This window comes from Hylobates moloch, unplaced genomic scaffold, assembly GCF_009828535.3.
Source record: "Hylobates moloch isolate HMO894 unplaced genomic scaffold, HMol_V3 SCAFFOLD_11, whole genome shotgun sequence".
NCBI classification, from domain to species: domain Eukaryota; kingdom Metazoa; phylum Chordata; class Mammalia; order Primates; family Hylobatidae; genus Hylobates; species Hylobates moloch.
This window is the reverse complement of record NW_026652286.1, coordinates 1664747-1684422: the sequence shown is the minus strand read 5'-3', so window position 1 is coordinate 1684422 and position 19676 is coordinate 1664747. Positions and strand designations below refer to the sequence as shown.

At 46.4% G+C, this 19676-nt stretch overlaps 2 protein-coding genes across 11 annotated transcripts in view; both read right to left on the bottom strand.

Annotated features, from left to right (window-relative positions):
* The window catches only part of AMBRA1 (autophagy and beclin 1 regulator 1), a 199824-nt gene extending 197207 nt beyond the window's left edge, over window positions 1–2617 (bottom strand). For 6 of the 7 annotated variants that reach the window (XM_032166118.2, XM_032166120.2, XM_058424555.1 and 3 more), the window contains exon 1: window positions 2398–2617. The gene's annotated coding sequence lies outside the window, so the exon portion shown is untranslated. Of the gene's footprint in view, window positions 1–1845; window positions 2362–2397 lie in introns of those variants that run through there. The other variant, XM_032166119.2, reaches the window with a different exon arrangement.
* Window positions 2618–12096: 9479 nt separating this feature from the next.
* Window positions 12097–19676, bottom strand: part of HARBI1 (harbinger transposase derived 1) — a 15996-nt gene continuing 8416 nt past the window's right edge. For all 4 annotated transcript variants that reach the window (XM_032166114.2, XM_032166117.2, XM_058424566.1 and 1 more), the window contains one exon: window positions 12097–12690. In XM_032166114.2, the coding sequence (XP_032022005.1) occupies window positions 12311–12690 (380 nt within the window). In that variant the 3' untranslated portion in view covers window positions 12097–12310. The remainder of the gene's footprint in view (window positions 12691–19676) is intronic.

The window sequence follows — 19676 nt, the reverse complement described above, 5'->3', positions numbered from 1 at the left end:
AGGAAATTGCTTATGATTAAGGGCCCTTCATTTAAATGTTGCTGACCTCACACAAAAAATTAAAGGAACAGTAACCTTTCCGAAACTCATATGAGAATACTAAAATAGTGGGAGAATGTGGCCTTGTACAGTTTCCACTCAAGGACTAGGAACTGAATCTCTACACCTTAAAAACCACTGTCTTGGCCAGGCGCGGTGGCTCACACCTGTAATCCCAGCACTTTGGGAGGCCAAGGCAGGTGGATCACGAGGTCAGGGGTTCAAGACCAGCCTGGCCGAGATGGTGAAACCCCGTCTCTACTAAAAATACAATAAATTAGCTGGGCATGGTGGCAGCGCCTGTAATCCCAGCTACTCGGGAGGCTGAGGCAGACAATTACTTGAACCTGGGAGGTGGAGAAGGTTGCAGTGAGCCGAGATCGCGCCACTGCACTCCAGCATGGGGGACAAAACAAGACTCCGTCTCAAAACACACACACACACACACACACACACACACACGCACACACACAAACACTCTCCTACTGATTCTACATACTTTGGAAACTTATCCAACCCAGAATGACCTCAAGACTGATTTTTTTTTTTTTTTTTGAAACGGAGTTTCACTCTTGTTGCCCAGGCTGGAGTGCAACGGCGCGATCTCGGCTCACCGCAACCTCCGCCTCCGGGGTTCAAGTGATTCTCCTGCCTCAGCCTTCTAAATAGCTGAGATTACAGGCATGCGCCACCACGCCCGGCTAATTTTGTATTTTTAGGTTTCTCCACGTTGGTCAGGCTGGTCTCGAATTTCCGACCTCAGGTGATCCACCTGCCTTGGCCTCCCAAAGTGCTGGGATTACAGGAGTGAGCCACCGCGCCCGGCAGGCTGAATTTTTTTTTTTCCCAACAATGAAGTGACACAAATTAGGATCGTGACACTGAATGCGATGAAAATAAGAGACTTAGTCCCCAAACTTTCCAAGCTGGGAAGGAAAAAGGAACCACGAAGGAGTTCCCAAAGCGTTAACCTTTCATTTAAATATCTCAATATTTGAATGATTTCTACACACAGCCTTTTTTTAGCTTTTGTATGTGCAGTGACCAAACTATTAATCAAATACAACAAAACTGGACGGGCGCGGTGGATGCCTGTAATTCCAGCACTTTGAGAGGCCGACGTGGACGAATCACTTGAGGCCAGGAGTTCAAGACCAGCCTGGCCAACATGATGAAACCCCGTCTTTACTACAAATACAAAAATTAGCCGAGTGTGGTGGGGTGCGCCTGTAGTTCTAGCTACTTGGGAGTCTGAGGCAGGGGAATCGCTTGAACTCGGGAGGCAGAGGTTGCAGTGAGCCAAGATCGCGCCACTGCACTCCAGTTTGGGTGACAGGGCGAGACTGTCTTTAAAAAAAAGAAAGGGACAGACTCCTTGGGTTTCCTCTGGATACTCCCCGGAAAGCAGACCCTCACAGGACAAGCGTTTGCCTTCAAAGTCTTGACCATGCTCTACTAGACTCTAACCTCTAACCACAAACACCATGGTTGTAAGATTTCCAAAGAGGCTGGGGAGAAGGAGGATAAATCAACCAGGAAACAATGTAGACAACAAGGTTATCAGGAAACAAAAAGAAACCGTCATTGCTACACTAGTTAAAATGATACAGACTTTGAAAAGCAAAACAGCCAAGAAACCACATGGTTCCTTTACTTCTGAAGCCTCTAGTGACAGGACCTATATTCCTAACAGTCTATATTCCCAGGAAAAGAGGGATCGCAGACGATCAAATAACAACTCACTGTTTTCATAACTTGACTGGTAACTGGGGGGAAGGGAATTGGTAAACGACAAAAGTGACTTACAGTGCATTTAATGATCTGTTCGGTATATGTGGGGAAGTCACGTCCCAGACATCAGCCTCAGTTTACCCACCCAGAAAAAGGCGAGAACATAACACTTCGCTCAGAGGAGCCAAAGGGACTTGTTCCATAAACCTCCACCTACTCAAAGGTCCCTTCAAAGGCTGGACTCAGTAGGGGTCCCCAGTGCAATTGAGGCATGACACTCGGAGACTTCGGGGTGGGGGGGAAAAGGAGAAAGGAAGGAGGGTCAAAGTGCGCAAAGCTCTATCGGTTCCTGGAAGGCCATTTTCCCCACACACTGGGGGTGCCCTAGACCCAACATCTCCTCCCTAAAGAACCACACCGGGAAGCCCCAGCATCTCTCCCTCATTCCGGCTTCTCCCTCGGTTCTGGGCTGCCCCTCGGGCCGCGCCCCTCAACGCAGTCCGGTAGCCCCTCCTCCGGCAGTGTCACGGCGGCCGGCCAGCCTGCCCACCCGCCGGCGCCAAGGTCTTCTCAACCCCGCGGCGGAAGGATGCCGGGCTGGGCCTCCCAGGCTCCTCCTGGGCCTACCTGCAAGGCAGACGGGAGCTCGGTTTGCAGTCCAGCGGACAGGCTGAGCCACAGGGAAAAAGAAAGAGGAGGCAGGAATAAAGCAAGGGGTCCGTTCTACCGACCGGCAGGGGAAGGCGGCTTGAGCGCGGGGCCTCGCGGATAACTCAGCCCTCGACCCGGCGCCGCCGCCGCTGCTCAGCGAGACATCAAGCAAGAAGACGGCGCAAAAGATCACCGAATACAAGAACGCCCCAGACATCAAAGGAGGAACGCCCAAGCAATCGTTCAAGGAACTACAGCCGAGCGCCGAAAAACAGCTCAACTCCTACTCAAGGTCCGGCTCCTGTCCGAGGCATAAATAAACAAACCCAGATCATAAGCCACGGGTTAAAAAAGAGTCTGCGCTTCTGCCATTTTCTGTGGGTCGCCGGCTGTTAAAGTTCTTTAGAGAACTGGAGTTTCTCGTGAATGTGTTGAAGATCAAATCATAGCGCAATAACACTTGTTGTCTAACTATAGTCCCGCGACTGTTCTATGGACTCCCAACACTCTTTATCCCAATTGAGCAAATTACTTAACCTCATTTGACCCTTAGTTTCCTAACAGAGCAGTGAGGGGAATTAAAAATCATAGAGACAGAAAACGAGAGAGAATTCAGGCTGAGGAACAAAATGAACAGTCTACGTAAAAACTCCAGTTTAGCCCCCACAAAGCATGACCAAAAGAAGCTGGGAAAACCCAGAATTATGTAGCCTGACCTTAAGGCAGGGGGAAAAAAAGTACACGGATTGCTTTTCTCTTTTATTTTCTTCCAAAGGCCTAGAGCCACAGGTGTGCTTCTTATATAATACGCAAAAGTCTCTTTGGGTTCAGAACCTGATAAAGTGTTGACATTTTCATCATCACAACAATGGCTTTTTTCTGTAGTCTCTTAGTTGATAAATGAATATGCTCAGCACAAATATGGATGAATATGTACATCCTAGATATGATTCAATAAATCACAAAGATCACTGCAAGTATGGTTACCAAGTGTGAGCAATCATAGTCTACCTTACCTCCTCCTAGGGAGGCTTACACCCTTCCCCACTACTCAGAGAGGAAGGGTGTAAAAAGGAAACAAGATAGTCCCAGTTTGGTTGGGCGCAGCGGCTCACGTCCATAATTCCAGCACTTTAGGAGACGAGGCTGGTGGATTGCTTTGAGCCCAGGAGTTCAAGACCAGCCTGGGCAACATGGTGAGACTCCAGTCTGTATAAAAAAAAAAATACAAAAAGTTAGCCGGGCCTGGTGGCTCCCGCCTGTAGGCCCAGCTACTCAGGAGGCTAAGATGAAAGGATATCCTGAGCCCGGGAGGTGGAGGCTGCAATGAGCCATGATCACACCATTGCACTCCAGCCTGATCTATGGAGCAAGACCCTATCTTAAATTTTTTTTTTTTTTTTTTTAATGCCGGGCGCAGTGGCTCACGCCTGTAAGCCCAGGACTTTGGGAGGCCGAGGCAGGTGAATCACGAGGTCAGGAGTTTGAGACCAGCCTGGTCAAGACGGTGAAACCCCGTCTCTACTAAAAATACAAAAATTAGCTGGTCATGGTGGTGGGCGCCTGTAATCCCAGCTATTCGGGAGGCTGAGGCAGGAGAATCGCTTGAACCCAGGAGGCGGAGGTTGCAGTGAGCCGAGATCGTGCCACTGCACTCCAGCCTGGGCGACAGAGCAAGATTCCGTCTCAAAAAAAAAAAAAATAGTCCCAGCCTTTAAAGACTTTAATTAAACTCAAAAGAGCACATCCTTACAGTATTAGCCTTTTTAAAATAATGTATTGGCATTTTACAAAAATCTCCTCTAAGTCTTTTAAAATACTGGCCAGGCCGGGCGCGGTGGCTCACGCCTGTAATCCCAGCACTTTGGGAGGCCGAGGAGGGCGGTTCATGAGGTCAGGAGATTGAGACCATCCCGGCTAATGCGGTGAAACCCCGTCTCTACTAAAAATACAAAAAATTAGCCAGGCGAGGTGGCGGGCGCCTGTAGTCCCAGCTACTCGGGAGGCTGAGGCGGGATAACTGCTTGAACCCGGGAGGCGGAGCTTGCAGTGAGCCAAGATCGCGCCACTGCACTCCAGCCTGGGTGACAGGGCGAGACTCCGTCTCAAAAAAAAAAAAAAAAAAAAGCTTCCTTCTTGGAGAGGCTTGTGGAGCATAGCTATAGCCCTCATTAAAATTTGACTCAGATAACTACATTGTTTTTGTTTGTTTGTTTTTTGAGACGGAGTCTCGCTGTCTCCCAGGCTGGAGTGCAGTGGCGCAATCTCGGCTCACTGCAAGCTCCGCCTCCCGGGTTCCCGCCATTCTCCTGCCTCAGGCTCCGGAGTAGCTGGGACTACAGGCGCCCGCCACCAGGCCTGGCTAATTTTTTTTGTATTTTTAGTAGAGACGGGGTTTCACCGTGGTCTCATCTCCTGACCTCGTGATCCGCCCGCCTCGGCCTCCCAAAGTGCTGGGATTACAGGCGTGAGCCACCACGCCCGGCCATGCCCAGCTAATTTTTTTGTATTTTTAGTAGAGACGGGGTTTCACCGTGTTAGCCAGGATGGTCTCAATCTCCTGACCTCGCGATCCACCCGCCTTGGCCTCCCGAAGTGCTGGGATTACAGGCTTGAGCCACCGTGCCCGGCCAACTACATTGTTTTGAAACCTTGATTGCAGTGGAAAAAAACTAAAGAAACTAATTTCACTGCTGTAAGACATTTTCCTTTTTTCAAAAGCTGGAGACTTTTGAGTAAAACACCTGAAAGTTTGGCAAAGATTTATCTAAAATCATCATCTGAAAATGGCGATATTTGCAATGCTGAGTCTAGACTGCTTTGTGAGACCATGGAAAGGGTGGCTTATTCTATGGGCAGAGTTGTACCTTTACAGATAAATTTCCTTTAGAGAACTGTTCTTTTTAAATGTATATGTACATATATGGATTTAAGCTTCAGTTTGACAGCAAACTACTGCATGTTCTTATGGAAATGTTTATTTGAACTGAAGAGTGGATCACAAGAGATCAGGAGTTGAAACCATCAACCTTGCGGGAATCTCTTCACACTAGAGGAAAAACTGTAAAAAAGAAACAAGGCCAGCAGAAGTGAAGATCATCCTGGGCTGTACCCCTGATGTTCCTTATATTGATGTTAAGACTCAAGAACTCATTACGGTGTTGACTGTTGATCACTGAATTCTGGTAGGACTCTCCTCATGGAGCCACTCCCCTGAGGTAGGATGGTGCTTCCTTGAAGTAGGATAACCAGTCTTAGCTTTGCCCAGGACTGAGGGGTTTCTCTGAACATGGGACTTTGAGTGTTAAAACTGTGACAGCCATGGGCAATCTGGGACAGTTCACTCCTAAGCATGGACCTTGCCCCTGTCAATCACATGGAAAAAACTTTGGAAAGACTAAACCAACAAGAGGCCAGGTGTGGCAGCTCACACCTGTACTCTCAGCACTTTGGAAGTCCAGGGCGGGAGGATAGGTTAACTCCAGGAGTTTGAGACCAGCCTGGGCAACATAGTGAGACCCTGTCTCTAAAAAACAAAATTTTTTTTTTAATTAGCAGGGAGTGGTGGCATACACTGGCAATCCCTGATGCTCGGGAGGCTGGGGCAGGAGGCTCACTTGAGCCCAGGAGGTCGAGTCTGCAGTGTGTCATGATCACACCACTGTACTCCTGTCTGGGCAACAGAGACAGTGAAACGCTGCCTCAAAAAAAAAAAAAAGAGGATGAGGATGGGACACACTTGCCTAGGAGACTTCCCTGGAATGAAGGGTGGAGGAGGGAGGGGAGAGAACAGGGAATTAGAGACTGTTCCTTATCTTGGCTCTGGGTTCTGAGAAACATGCCTCTACCACACACTCGGTGGTAGAAATCGGGTTTGAACCTAGCGTGAGATAATTCTGTAATAGTACCGTGAGTCATCTTATTAGGAAGTGCAGAAAGACCAGTCAGGCCTTGAACAGCTGAAATGGTAAGCCGGTTGTCAATTCTGCCATTGCAATTCTGTTCTGTTCTTTTCTAGCCTGTTCTTTTTGTGCTGTGGGGTAATGTATACACTTGATGATGGAATGGTAAAGGTGGTAGTATAGTGATGCAGGAGCAGCCCAGCGAAGGGGAGAGAGCCCAGAACAGCAGGAAACTGCTAGCCGTAGAATGATAGAAGGCTCTCCCTTCTTTGGAATTATTTCTATAAGATAAATCTCCAGTGATGAAATTTATCAATAGATCAAAATGTATGAATATTTTAAGGCTCTAGAATGACAAAGAAATCAGCCCGTCTATAAAAGACAGCATAAAGATTAGAGAAAGTTAACATGTCAACAGAATAATAGATCCTTAATGTTTTGCTGGGCAAACAGGGAGGCCCCTTTTTGAAATTTGCTAATTTATGATTTCAAAGTCTAATCTCCTTTCTCCTGTTCAGTATCCAGAGATCTAATTTCTTCTACTTTACAATCACAAGAGGCCTTCAGTTGTAGTCATTTTTTTTTCTCTCTTTTTTTTTTGGAGTTTTGCTCTTGTTGCTGGAGTTGCAATGACATGATCTCAGCTCACTGCAATCTCTGCCTCCCAGGTTTAAGTGATTCTTCTGCCTCAGCCTCCCTAGTAACTGGGATGACAGGCACCTGCCACCATGCCCAGCTAATTTTTGTACTTTTAGTAGAGACGGGGTTTCACCATGTTGGCCAGGATGGTCTCGATCTCTTGACCTTGTGATCCGCCCACCTCGGCCTCCCAAAGTGCTGGGATTACAGGCGTGAGCCACTGTGCCCAGCCTGTAGTCATGTTAAAAAAAAAAAAGTTTAGGCTGGGCGCGGTACTTTATGCCTGTAATCCCTATAATCTCAGAGCGCTTCAAGAGGCCAAGGCAGGAGGATTGCTTGAGGCCAGGAATTCAAGACCAGCCTGAGCAACATAGTTAGACCCTGTCTGTACCAAAAAAAAAAATTAGCCAGGCATGGTAGTGCATACTTCTAGTCCTAGCTACTTGGGAGGCTGAGGTGGGAGGATCACTTGAGCCCAAGAGTTCGAGGCTGCAATAAGCTACAATCACACCACTGCACTCCAGCCTGGGTGAGAGAGTGAGACCCTGTCTCTACAAAAGTTAATTTAAAAAAATTCAGGGCCGGGCGTGGTGACTCACACCTGTAATCCCAGCACTTTGAGAGGCCGAGGCGGACGGATCACAAGGTCAGGAGATCGAGACCATCCTGGCCAACATGGTGAAACCCTATCTCTACCAAAAATACAAAAATTAGCTGGGCACGGTGGCACGTGCCTGTAATCCTAGCTACCCAGGAAGCTGAGGCAGGAGAATAGCTCGAACCAGGGAGGCGGAGGTTGCAGTGAGCTGAGATCGTGCCACTGCACTCCAGCCTGGGCAACAGAGTGAGAATCCATCTCAAAAAAAAATTCAGGGCCGGGCACAGGGGCATGCAATCCCAGCACTTTTAGGAGGCCAAGGCAGGCAGATCAATTGAATCCAGGATTTCAAGACCAGGTTGGGCAACTTAGCAAAACTCCATTCCTACAAAAAAAAAAAAAAAAAATACAAGAATTAACTGGGTATGGTGGTGTGTGCCTGTAGTCCCAGCTACTCGAAAGATTGGTGTCAGAGGATCACTTGAGCCCGGAAGGTGGAGGCTGCAGTGTGAGCCGAGATCACTCCACTGTACTGCTCTAACCTTGGCAACAGAGCAAGACCGTGTCTCAAAAAAAAAAAAAAAAAAAAAAAAGTTTTTTTTTAGAACAAGGATTTCTGTGTGATAAAAAAAAAAAGTCTATTAATTTTATGGGTTGGGAAACTAGCATGTCCCCAGCCTTCAGCTAGTATTTTTCCTTCCTTTCCACATAATCAACAAAGTCTTAATCCTGAATCTGTGATTTCTCATACCCACAACAATTTTGGAAGATCTTGGCAGGATCTAGAGAGCAAAATGGGCCCTGAGGACATGTGTATGCACAAAAACCCTTTCATTTCTTACTTTCTTTTCTTTTTTTTTTTTTTTGAGACGGAGTCTCGCTCTGTCGCCCAGGCTGGAGTGCAGTGGCGCGATCTCGGCTCACGCAAGCTCCGCCTCCCGGGTTCACGCCATTCTCCTGCCTCAGCCTCCCGAGTAGCTGGGACTACAGGCGCCCGCCACCACGCCCGGCTAATTTTTTGTATTTTTAGCAGAGACGGGGTTTCACTGTGGTCTCAATCTCCTGACCTCGTGATCCGCCTGCCTCGGCCTCCCAAAGTGCTGGGATTACAAGCGTGAGCCACCGCGCCCGGCCATTTCTTACTTTCTTGTCCTCCTTCTAACTTCCCCTCCACTGCCAGGGAAAGTAACTACGAAGCTCAGTCTTTGGGCTATTTTCCGTTTGTTTCAGATAGCGATAAAATCTTATTATATCTACGATCTGTCTAGCCTCTTTCACCGTTACCCACTTCTATGTCCTCACTATATGACTCCACTACAATTTTGTCTTGTTTTTTATCCCTAAGTTAGATTAACTTGGTCTAGATCCTTCACAGTCCTAGAATCAGGAAAACAGCTTCATCCCTATTCAGTTAACTTAAACCAAGAATATGTTTATGGTCCCTCTTTTGTATAATCTGGAATTGGTAAATTGGTGATCACCCAATATTGTTTTCCCTTGATATATCCTGACACCTTACTGCCTTGAAACATCTAAGGGTAAATCTGGAAAACTACTATGCTGGCCAGATGGAGTTATCTATGGGAAAATGAGGCTTACGTAAGACAGACAAAATCCTTGACTCTTTCCCAAAACCATGCCAGAAAAAAGCTATAAATCCACACTAAGGACCACAAAGGGAGCAGCTTTCTCAGACACTTATAAAAAGCCCCAATGAGGATACCCTTGGCAATTTGGAAGTACAGACCCTGATCCTTCCTCTGCATCATTTTGGGGAAATAACTAACCAATGACAAAAAAAAAAAAAAATCCTGGCCTGCAAAACCACAGGTTGAAAGGAGGTTAAAGGTGTAGATCTGAAGCGTTTCCCTGTGGGATTATTAGAAAATAAAATGCTCCCAGGGAAAAACACTGTCAGCCAATGTTCAGCCAGCTCAGCACTTAGATTATCTTTGGTGTGCAAGTAAACAGACTTGAAATTGCTTTTGAAATCTCTCCAAGACTGTCCATCCCACTCAGTCTTTTATGTCACCATCTAGCAAGTTAAGTTGTGAAAAACTCCAATTTTCCTTAAATGTAGTTATATAAGGCTAAAATGCAAGGCATTTTCCATGATCACACTTCACCTTGCCACTTATGATACATGTTTGGCAGTAACCCTTTCCTGATGGGATATACCAAACAGAACCAAAACTTTATGGGGAAAATACCCATCTTAGAAGACTTAAAAAGGAAAGACCTTGAGAATTAAAACATTGCCTTATGAGGGAAACAAAGCAAGCTTGTGTCACAAGTTGAACTTTACAAAGAAAAAAAAATGTAACTGGTCACCTCTGTTGCACAATGAATAGAGTTAATGTTTCTAGCCAACTCTTCGTTGTTCATTCCCACCTCACTGACATCCCTGCACATATTAAGCACAACCTTCTGCCAAATGGACCCACTCTTTATAGAGCAGGATAATGATGGTGAATAGCATTTGGAGTAGAAATAAAACAGCAGATAATAATCCATAATTGTTTTTAATCTTGAGGATGAGTCACCCTCAATTTATCTCCAAATTTCTTCTGTCATCAGCTGTTCATTTCTTTACTTTGAAAATCACCAGATTAACATTGCCAAAGGCAGGAGGTAGGAAATGATCCAAGAGGACAAGTCAGAGGTATCACATGGTGAGTGGCTGAGAAACTGGAACAAGACAACCCTCAGGAAAGTCTCTTTTTTGTCCCAGCAAAGGCACCAATGTGTGAACCTAATTCACACTTTCATTATTCTAATCAGGTTATTTTTATATCAGTGTAATTTTAGAACAAGACTTGCTAGGGGATTATTTATTTCTTGGGAAATTCTGTCCATCACTCTGCATATCCAAGGTCTAGCACCAGAATTCATTTCAAGCCAAGAAATTATATTCCTATTACCTCCTTTTTAATACTTTCACATGCCTTCTTTATTCCCTGAATCTTCCTTTTGTACAGGGAATTTCGAAACAGAATGACCAAACAAGACTTTCTAACATCACAAGAAATGTGATCTAGTTGGATGTGAGGTGTCTGAACCTGGGTGAATCTGCATTGCTCATCAGTCTCTCAGTCCTTAGATCGCCTGTAAAGCATAAGCTTGCTATCTGATCTATATTCGAATCGCCTTTTTAAAGCTGATTGGGTTCTCAAACCCATTTAGCCTCTAACTCCGTGTCAGGGTTGGAAATAGGAAACTGGAGTCCAGATGTTCTCCCTAGGATCTAGGTCCAAGTCACAGTCTAATTATTGCAGACAGGCTAAAGATGGAGGTTTCTGACTGTTTTTAACATCCTCGTAAAAGCACAAAGCTGCAAACTGGGATTAGTAGCCATTTACTAATGTCAGAAGACCATTCCCCAACTGAAATTCTCTCTTCACATTTGCCTCAGATTATGCCTATATAGGCAGCAAAGTAGAAAAACTAAAATACCACCCAAATAATCCAGAACAAGTAAATATTGTTTTCTTTCTTTCTTTTTTTTTTTGAGACGGAGTCTCGCTCAGTTGCCCAGGCTGGAGTGCAGTGGTGCGATCTCGGCTCACTGCAACCTCTGCTTCCTGTGTTCAAGTGATTCTCCTGCTTCAGCCTCCTGAGTAGCTGGGATTACAGGCACGTGCCACCATGCCCAGCTAATTTTTGTATTTTTTAGTAGAGACGAGGTTTCACCATGTTGGTCAGGCTGGTGTTGCACTCTTGACCTCAGGTGATCTGCCCACCTCGGCCTCCCAAAGTGCTGGAATTATGGGATTATAGGCGTGAGCCACCACACCCGGCCTATGTAAATATTGTTTTCATCTGAAATCTGCAGATAATTGAAACCAAAAAAGTGTTTTGACTATATGCTGTTTTCCCCTTTACTATGACTTTTTTTTTTTTTTTTTTTTGGAGAAAGCCTTGCTCTGTCACTCAGGCTGGAGTGCAGTGGCATGAGTGCAGTGGCATGATCTCGGCTCAGTGCAACCTCCGACTCCCAGGTTCAAGCGATTCTCCTGCCTCAGCATCCCGAGTAGCTGGGATTTCAGGCATGTACCACTACGCCCAGCTAATTTTTTTTTTTTTTCTGAGACGGAGTTTCGCTCTTCTTGCCCAGGCTGGAGTGCAATGGCACGATCTCAGCTCACCGCAACCTCCGCCTCCCTGGTTCAAGCGATTCTCCTGCCTCAGCCTACCGAGTAGCTGGGATTACAGGCACCTGCCACCACGCCCAGCTAATTTTTTTGTATTTTTAGTAGAGACAGGGTCTTGCCATGTTGGCCAGGCTGGTCTTGAAGTCCTGACCTTGGGTGATCCACCCGCCTTGGCCTCCCAAAGTGCTGGGATTACAGGCGTGAGCCACTGCACCCAGCCGCTAATTTTTGTATTTTTAGTAGAGACGGGGTTTCACCATGTTGGCCAGGCTGGTCTCGAACTCCTGACCTTTACTATGACTTTGTAGGCACAGTCATAAATGTTTGCAACCACTGAGCTTTCAGATTAGTGGTACTCAATCTGGAGTTCACTGGATAGTAGGGAGCCGCTGTCTTGGTTTCGGTTTAATTAATGCATTTGCAAATGAATCAAGATATTCTGGCATAGCCCCAACCTTACCAAAACACACATATTAAATGTCAGTTTATGACAAGTATCTGTATATTCAGTCATGCTAGATGATGGAATGTGTAGAAGGTGATGAGGAGGAAAGTCTGTCACAACTCCTGGGAAGTCCCCCTCCTCTCCACCTTCTACATTAGCTAAAATGAGTGAGCATTAGCTCCTGACGAATACGGTCAGCCTCTAAGTCCAGGGACTCCATGTGCTCATACTCTTCTTCCGGGGGCTGTTCCATGGGTCCTGTCACTGGAGAGGACCAAACATCCATCCCATGCTCCAGGGAGATGTTGTGGAGGACACAACAGGCCAAGATGATGTGGCTGGATTTCTCTGGTGAGTACTGCAGTGCCCCCTTGGATCCATCCAGGCAGCGGAATCGGGAGCAGAGGGTTCGGAAAGTCTTCTCAATCACACTGTGAGTTGCAGAATGGGCCATGTTATAGCGATATTCTGCTGGAGTTTCAGGAATGTGAAGTGGGGTCATGAGCCAGGTTCGAAGAAAGAAGGAACTGTCACCTGTGGGGAAGGCCCAAAGAAATCATAAGTGACTATAAGGGGAATACAAACAGGAAGTGAAATTCAGAAAACATATACTGACAATGCACAAGAAAATACAACAGCCTCTGGCGCCAAAGCACACTAGAAAAACCAAGCAGAAAATGCTATGGTAAAAAGAAATCATGCCAATGCCAGGAGCAGAAAGACACGAGTTCTGGCTGAGAATATCGTTGGTAAAAATCGACACAGAAAAACGCTGGCACCTAAAGGAAGCCAAATATGAAAGAATGTAGGAAGGAGGTGAAGGCACTGGAGGAAATAAAATTCCTGCATTTGGCCGGGCACGGTGACTCCCGCCTGTAATCCCAGCACTTTGGGAGGCCGAGGTGGGTAGATCACCACCTGAGGTCCGGAGTTCAAGACCAGCCTAACCAACATGGGAGGCGGAGATTGCAGTGAGCCAAGATCATGCCATTGCACTCCAACCTGAGCGACAAGTGCGAAACTCCATCAAAAATAAAATAAAATTCCTGCATTTTCCTAATTCAGAGATATTGTTATTAATAAAAGGCTTAATAAAACCAAATAAAATCAAATAGCATGCCAATCTTCAAAATCTCCAAAGAGCAAGAATGAAAGAGGAAAAAAGACAATTCTGCCAAGAGATCCCAAAACACTTGTGAGGGAAAGTCTTAACTTTATCCTCAAAATTTCAAGTCTAAAAGCACTACCAAGGGATTTCAGGGGACTTCATGGACTATAGTAATTTATTCTCCCAGTGCTAAGAAGAGTAAGACAAAAGTCCGCACGCTTATGGCAGAGATCAGAACTCAGGTGTTCTGCCTTCCTATATATCACAATTACTAGAACCATACCTTTGGAAGAGGAAGAATTTCACATGAATAAAGAGAGCATACATATAATCATGCAAATAGTAATAGTCGGTGATAAGGAAATGAATTCAGAAGTCAATTAAAAAAATACACACAAGGCATTCTCCTAAAGTGACCTCTTTATCAAATGATTCCAGGAAGTGCTAACAAAACAACAACAACAAAAAACTGGGGTGCAATGTCCTGATACAACAGCACAATGTTAGTATAATTTTTTTTTTTTTTTGAGACAGTCTCGCTCTGTCACCCAGGCTGGAGTGCAGTGGCGCGATCTCGGCTCACTGCAATCTCCGCCTCCTGGGTTCACGCCATTCTCCTGCCTCAGCCTCTCTGAGTAGCTGGGACTACAGGCACCCACCACCACGCCCGGCTAATTTTTTGTATTTTTAGTAGAGACGGGATTTCACCGTGGTCTCGATCTCCTGACCTCGGGATCCGCCCGCCTCGGCCTCCCAAAGTGCTGGGATTACAAGCGTGAGCCACCGCGCTCGGCCAGCGCCTGGCTAATTTTTTGTGTTTTTAGTAGACACGGGGTTTCACTGTGTTAGCCAGGATGGTCTCGATCTCCTGACCTCGTGATCCGCCCACCTTGGCCTCCCAAAGTGCTGGGATTACAGGCGTGAGCCACCGCGCCCGGCCAATGTTAGTATAATGTTTTCCTGTCCTGACTCACTGTCACTACATCTGGCAGATGAGATGTCCCGCACAGAGGCAAAACCTCTTAGAAATTTGAGAGACAAATAGGCCCTGGAGTACCAGTTTGCATACCACTGTGTTCCTGCCCCACCATCAATTTCAGTAAATAGTTCTGGACTGTTCAGACAGTGGTAGGCACTGTTCCCAACATACAGGGCTCATTTCTTTTAGGCGCTTACATTTATTTTTTTGGAGACAGAGTTTTGCTCTGTCACCCAGGCTGGAATGCAGTGGAGTGATAACAGTTCGCTGCAGCCTCAACCTTCCAGCCTCCTACCTCAGCCTCCTGAATATCTGAGACCACAGGCATGCGCCACCATGCCTGGCAAAATTTTTAATGTTTTCTAGAGAGGAGGTGTCACTATGTTACCCAGGCTGGTCTCTAAGTCCTGTGCCTCCAAATCTGGATTACAACTGACCACCCCCCCACCCAAAATTTAACTTACTATTTTAGCTGACTTTTCCCCTCCCAGGTATAACCTTTTTTTTTTTTGACAGAGTCTGCTCTGCTGCCCAGGCTGGAGTACAGTGGTGCAATCTCAGCTCACTGCAACCTCCGCCTCCCAGGTTTAAGCAATTCTCCTGCCTCAGCCTCCTGAGTAGCTGGGACTACAGGCACATGCCACCACGCCTGGCTAATTTTTTGTGTTTTTAGTAGAGACGGGGTTTCACCATGTTGGCCAGGCTGGTCACAATCTCCTGACTTCATGATCCACCCGCCTCGGCCTCCCAAAGCGCTGGGATTCCTGGCATGAGCCGCCGCGCCCAGCTTTTTTTTTTTTTTTTTGGAGACAGAGTCTCGCTCTGCCCAGGCTGGAGTGCAGTAGCATGATCTTGGCTCACTGCAACCTCCGCCTCCCAGGTTCAAGCAATTCTCCTGCCTCAGCTTCCCGAGTAGCTGGGATTACAGGCACCTGCCACCACGCCCGGCTAATTTTTGTATTTTTAGTAGAGACAGGGTTTCACCATGTTGGCCAGGCTGGTCTCAAACTCCTGACCTCAGGCGATCCACCCACCTCGGCTTCCCAAAGTGCTGGGATTACAGGCGTGAGACACCACGCCTGGCCATAACCTTTTCTTTTCATTGAACATAACCCTACTAAATAATGACTTTAAGAAACTGATGCTATAAATAATAATGAAAAATAATATCCATGACTCATTGAACACCTACTATGTAGCATGTACTGTGCTGGTACTTTTTTTTAACTTTCTTTTTTTTTTTTTTTTTGAGACAGAGTCTCACTCTGTCGCCCAGGCTGGAATGCAGTGGCACAATCTCGGCTCACTGCAACCTCTGCCTCCCGGGTTGAAGCGATTCTCCTGCTTCAGCCTCCCGAGTAGCTGGGACTACAGGCATGTGCCACCATGACTGGCTAATTTTGGTATTTTTAGTAGAGATGGGGGTTTCACCATGTTGGCCAGGCTGGTCTCAAACTCCCAACCTCAGATGATCCGCTCCCTTTGGCCTCCCAAAGTGCTGGGATTACAATCGTGGGCCACCATGCCCGGCCTAACTTTATTTTCAATATTTATTTACTTTAATTTAGTTTTCTTTTTTGAGACAGAGTCTCACTCTGTCACCCACACTGAAGTGCAGTGGTATGATCATAGCTCACTGCAGCCTCAAACTCCTGAGCTCAAGCAATCCTCCCAACATACCCTCCTGAGTAGCTGGGATTACGGGCACATGCCACAACACCCAGCTAATTTTAAACTTTTTGTAGAGACAGGGTCTTGTTATGTTACTAGGCTGATCCTGAACTCCTGGCGTCAAGCATTCCTCCCGCTTCAGGAGGAACTCCCACCCGCTTCACCTCCCAAGGTGCTGAGATTACAGGTGTGACCACCACACCCAGCTGGTACTTTTTAAAGATTATCAGGCTGGGCACGGTGGCTCACACCTGTAATCCCAGCACTTTGAGAGGCTAAGGCAGGTGGATCACCTGAGGTCAGGAGTTTGAGACCAGTCTGGTCAATACAGAAAAACCCCATCTCTACTAAAAATACAAAAATTAGCCAGGCGTGGTGGTGTGTGCCTGCAGCCCCAGCTACAGGAGGCTGAGGCAGGAAAACTGCTTGAACCTGGGAGGTAGAAGTTGCAGTAAGCTGAGATCACACCACTGCACTCCAGCCTAGGCGACAGGGTGAGAGTGTCTCAAAAAAAAAAAAAAAAAATTATCTCTTATTATGCAATCCCAACTCTGCTAGGTTAGATATTGAACTTATTTTTCAAATGAGAAGATCAAAGTATATGTCCGTCATCCTTTGATATGTCAGGCAAAGGAAAAGACCTAGTCAGTAAACGCTAATTTCAGACTCAGAATACTAAAACAAGAGCATAATAAAACAAGACCATAATGCTGTAAAAGAGAATAAAATAAGTAAGATGAATACTGAAACCTGGAGATGCTAAATGATACTTGTTAAAGTTTCTCTAAGAAATGGTATGAGTCTTAAATGGAGGAGATACACAGAAAAAGCTAGAGGAGACCTTTTGTAAAATTGCTCTACCCTCACTAAATGGTTATAAACCAAGCACCACTGGAAAACAGACACTCAAGAGGGGATTAGGATCAGAATTGCTAAACAGATTACAATTGCTTATATGATCAGTCATCCACAAGACATTTTGGCAGATCTTACCCAAAGCTGCTTAATAGGACTAGGTCAAGAGCTAAAGAAATAAGAACTGAGGCTGAATTGTTTGCAGGAATAGGTATATTTAGAGGGGAATTTAGATAATGCATTCTGAAGGGACAGATGAGAATGAGGATAGGAATGATAATATCGTAGGAAAAATAATGCTTAAAAAAAAAAAAAATGGCCAGAGGCTCACAGCTAGTTCTAGGTTTGACAAATCTAGAACTGTTCCTCAAACCTAAGGGTTGTTTCTTAAAATACAATTAGGCGGCCAGGTGCAGGGCTTCATGCCTGTAATCCCAGCACTTTGGGAGGCCACAGTGGGTGGATCACCTGAGGTTGGGAGTTTGAGACCAGCCTGACCAACATGGTGAAGCCTTGTCTCTACTAAAATACAAAAATTAGCTGGGCGTGGTGGTGGGCGCCTGTAATCTCAGCTACTCAGGAGGCTGAGGCAGGAGAATTGCTTGAACCCAGGAGGCATAGGTTGCAGTGAGCCGAGATCGCCCCATTGCACCACAGCCTGGGCAACAAGAGCGAAACTCCATCTCAAACAACAACAACGACAGCAACAAAAATACAATTAGCCATCTATTCTCTCTTTTGTTAACATCTTGTCATTCCTTATAATCCTGCCAATCTTCCCATAATTACTCCCATTGTCCACACAACCTTTAGAGACTAGTGTTTTCCAAATCTGTCTATTCATATGAATTATTTAGGGTCTCTCTGTTGCCCAGACTGGAGTGCAATAGCACGATCATGGCTCACTGCAGCCTTGAACTCCTGGTCTCGAGTGATCCTCCCAGGTCAGCCTCCTGAGTAAGCTGGGACTACAGGCACACGCCACCATGCCTGGCAATTAAAAAAAAAATTTTTTTTTTTTTTTTTTGAGATAGAGTCTCCAGCCCAGGCTGGAGTACAGTCGCAGAATCTCGGTTCACTGCAACCTCCGCCTCCTGGGTTCAAGCAATTCTCCTGCCTCAGCCGCTCGAGTAGCTGGGATTACAGGCATGCGCCATCAGGCCCGGCTAATTTTGTATTTTTAGTAGAGACAGGGTTTCACCATGTTGGCCAGGTTAATCTTGAACTCCTGACCTCAGGTGATCTGCCTGCTTCGGCCTCCCAAAGTGCTAGGATTACAGGCTTGAGCTACCACACCTGACAAATTTTTTTTTTTTTTTTTTTTTTTTTTTTTTTTTTTTTTTTTTTTTTTTTTTTTTTTTGAGACAAAGTCTCGCTCTTGTCCCCCAGGCTGGAATGCAATGGCGTGATCTCAGCTCACTGCAACCTCCACCTTCCAGGTTCAAGAGATTCTCCTGCCTTAGCCTCCTGAGTAGCGGGGATTACAGGTGCCTGCCACCACACCTCGCTAATTTTTGTATTTTTAGTAGAGATGGGATTTCACCATCTTGGCTAGGCTGGTCTCAAACTTCTGACTTCAGGTGATCTGCCTGCCTCGGCCTCCAAAAGTGCTGGGATTTAGCACCCGGCTAAAATTAGCACCAGGCTAATTTTTGTATTTTTAGTGGAGATGGGGTTTCACCATCTTGGCTAGGCTTGTCTTGAACCCCTGACCTCGTTATCCACCTGCCTCGGACTCCCAAAGTGCTGGGATCGCAGGCGTGAGCCACTTTTCTTTTTTTTTTTAAGATGGAGTCTCACTCTGTCATCCAGGTTGGAATGCAGTGGCACGATCTCCACTCACTGCAACCTCCACCTACCAGGATCAAGCAATTCTCCTGCATCAGCCTCCTGAGTAGCTGGAATCACAGGCTCCGCCACCATGCCCGGCTAATTTTTGTATATTTAGTAGAGACGGGGTTTCAGCATGTTGACCAGCTGGTCTGGAAGTCCTGACCTCAAGTGATCCACCCACCTCAGCCTCCCAAAATGCTGGGATTACAGGCGTGAGCCACCGCGCCTGGCCTGAGGAAATCAGTTTCTACATCTTCAACTTCCACAGGTATATTCTAGCTTTCTTAGTGCCTCACACCAAAACTAGCTTTAATAAACACTTGCTGACCAGGCACAGTGGCTCATACCTGTAATCCCAGCACTTTGGGAGGCTGAGGTGGACTGGCTGAGCTCAGGAGTTTGAGCCCTGCCTGGGCTACACAGTGAGACCCAGACTCTACAAAAAAAAAAAAAAATTTTTTTTACAGGCATGAGCCACAGCGCCCAGCCAAAAAATTTAAAACAAAATTAGCCAGGCATGATGGCAGGCACCTATGTTCCCAACTACTCGGTAGACTGATGTGGGAGGATCAATTGAGCCCAGGAGGTCAAGGCTTCAATAAGTTGTGCTCATGCCAGTGCACCCCAGCGTGGGTGACAGAGTGAGACCCTGTCTCAAAAATGTATGCGTGTATATATATATATAAAATATAATAAACAGGCCGGGCACAGTGGGCTCACGCATGTAATCCCAGCACTTTCGGAGGCCAAGGCGGGTGGATCACGAGGTCAGGAGATGGAGACCATCCTGGCTAACACGGTGAAACCCTGTCTCTACTAAAAATACAAAAAATTAGCCGGGCGTGGTGGTGGGCGCCTGTAGTCCCAGCTACTTGGGAGGCTGAGGCAGGAGAATGGTGTGAACCCGGGAGGCGGAGCTTGCAGTGAGCCGAGATCATGCCACTGCACTCCAGCCTGGGCGACAGAGCGAGACTCCGTCTCAAAAAATAAATAAATAGGCCGGGCGTGGTGGCTCACGCCTGCAATCCTAGCACTTTGGGAGGCCGAGGCGGGTGGATCACCTGAGGTCAGGAG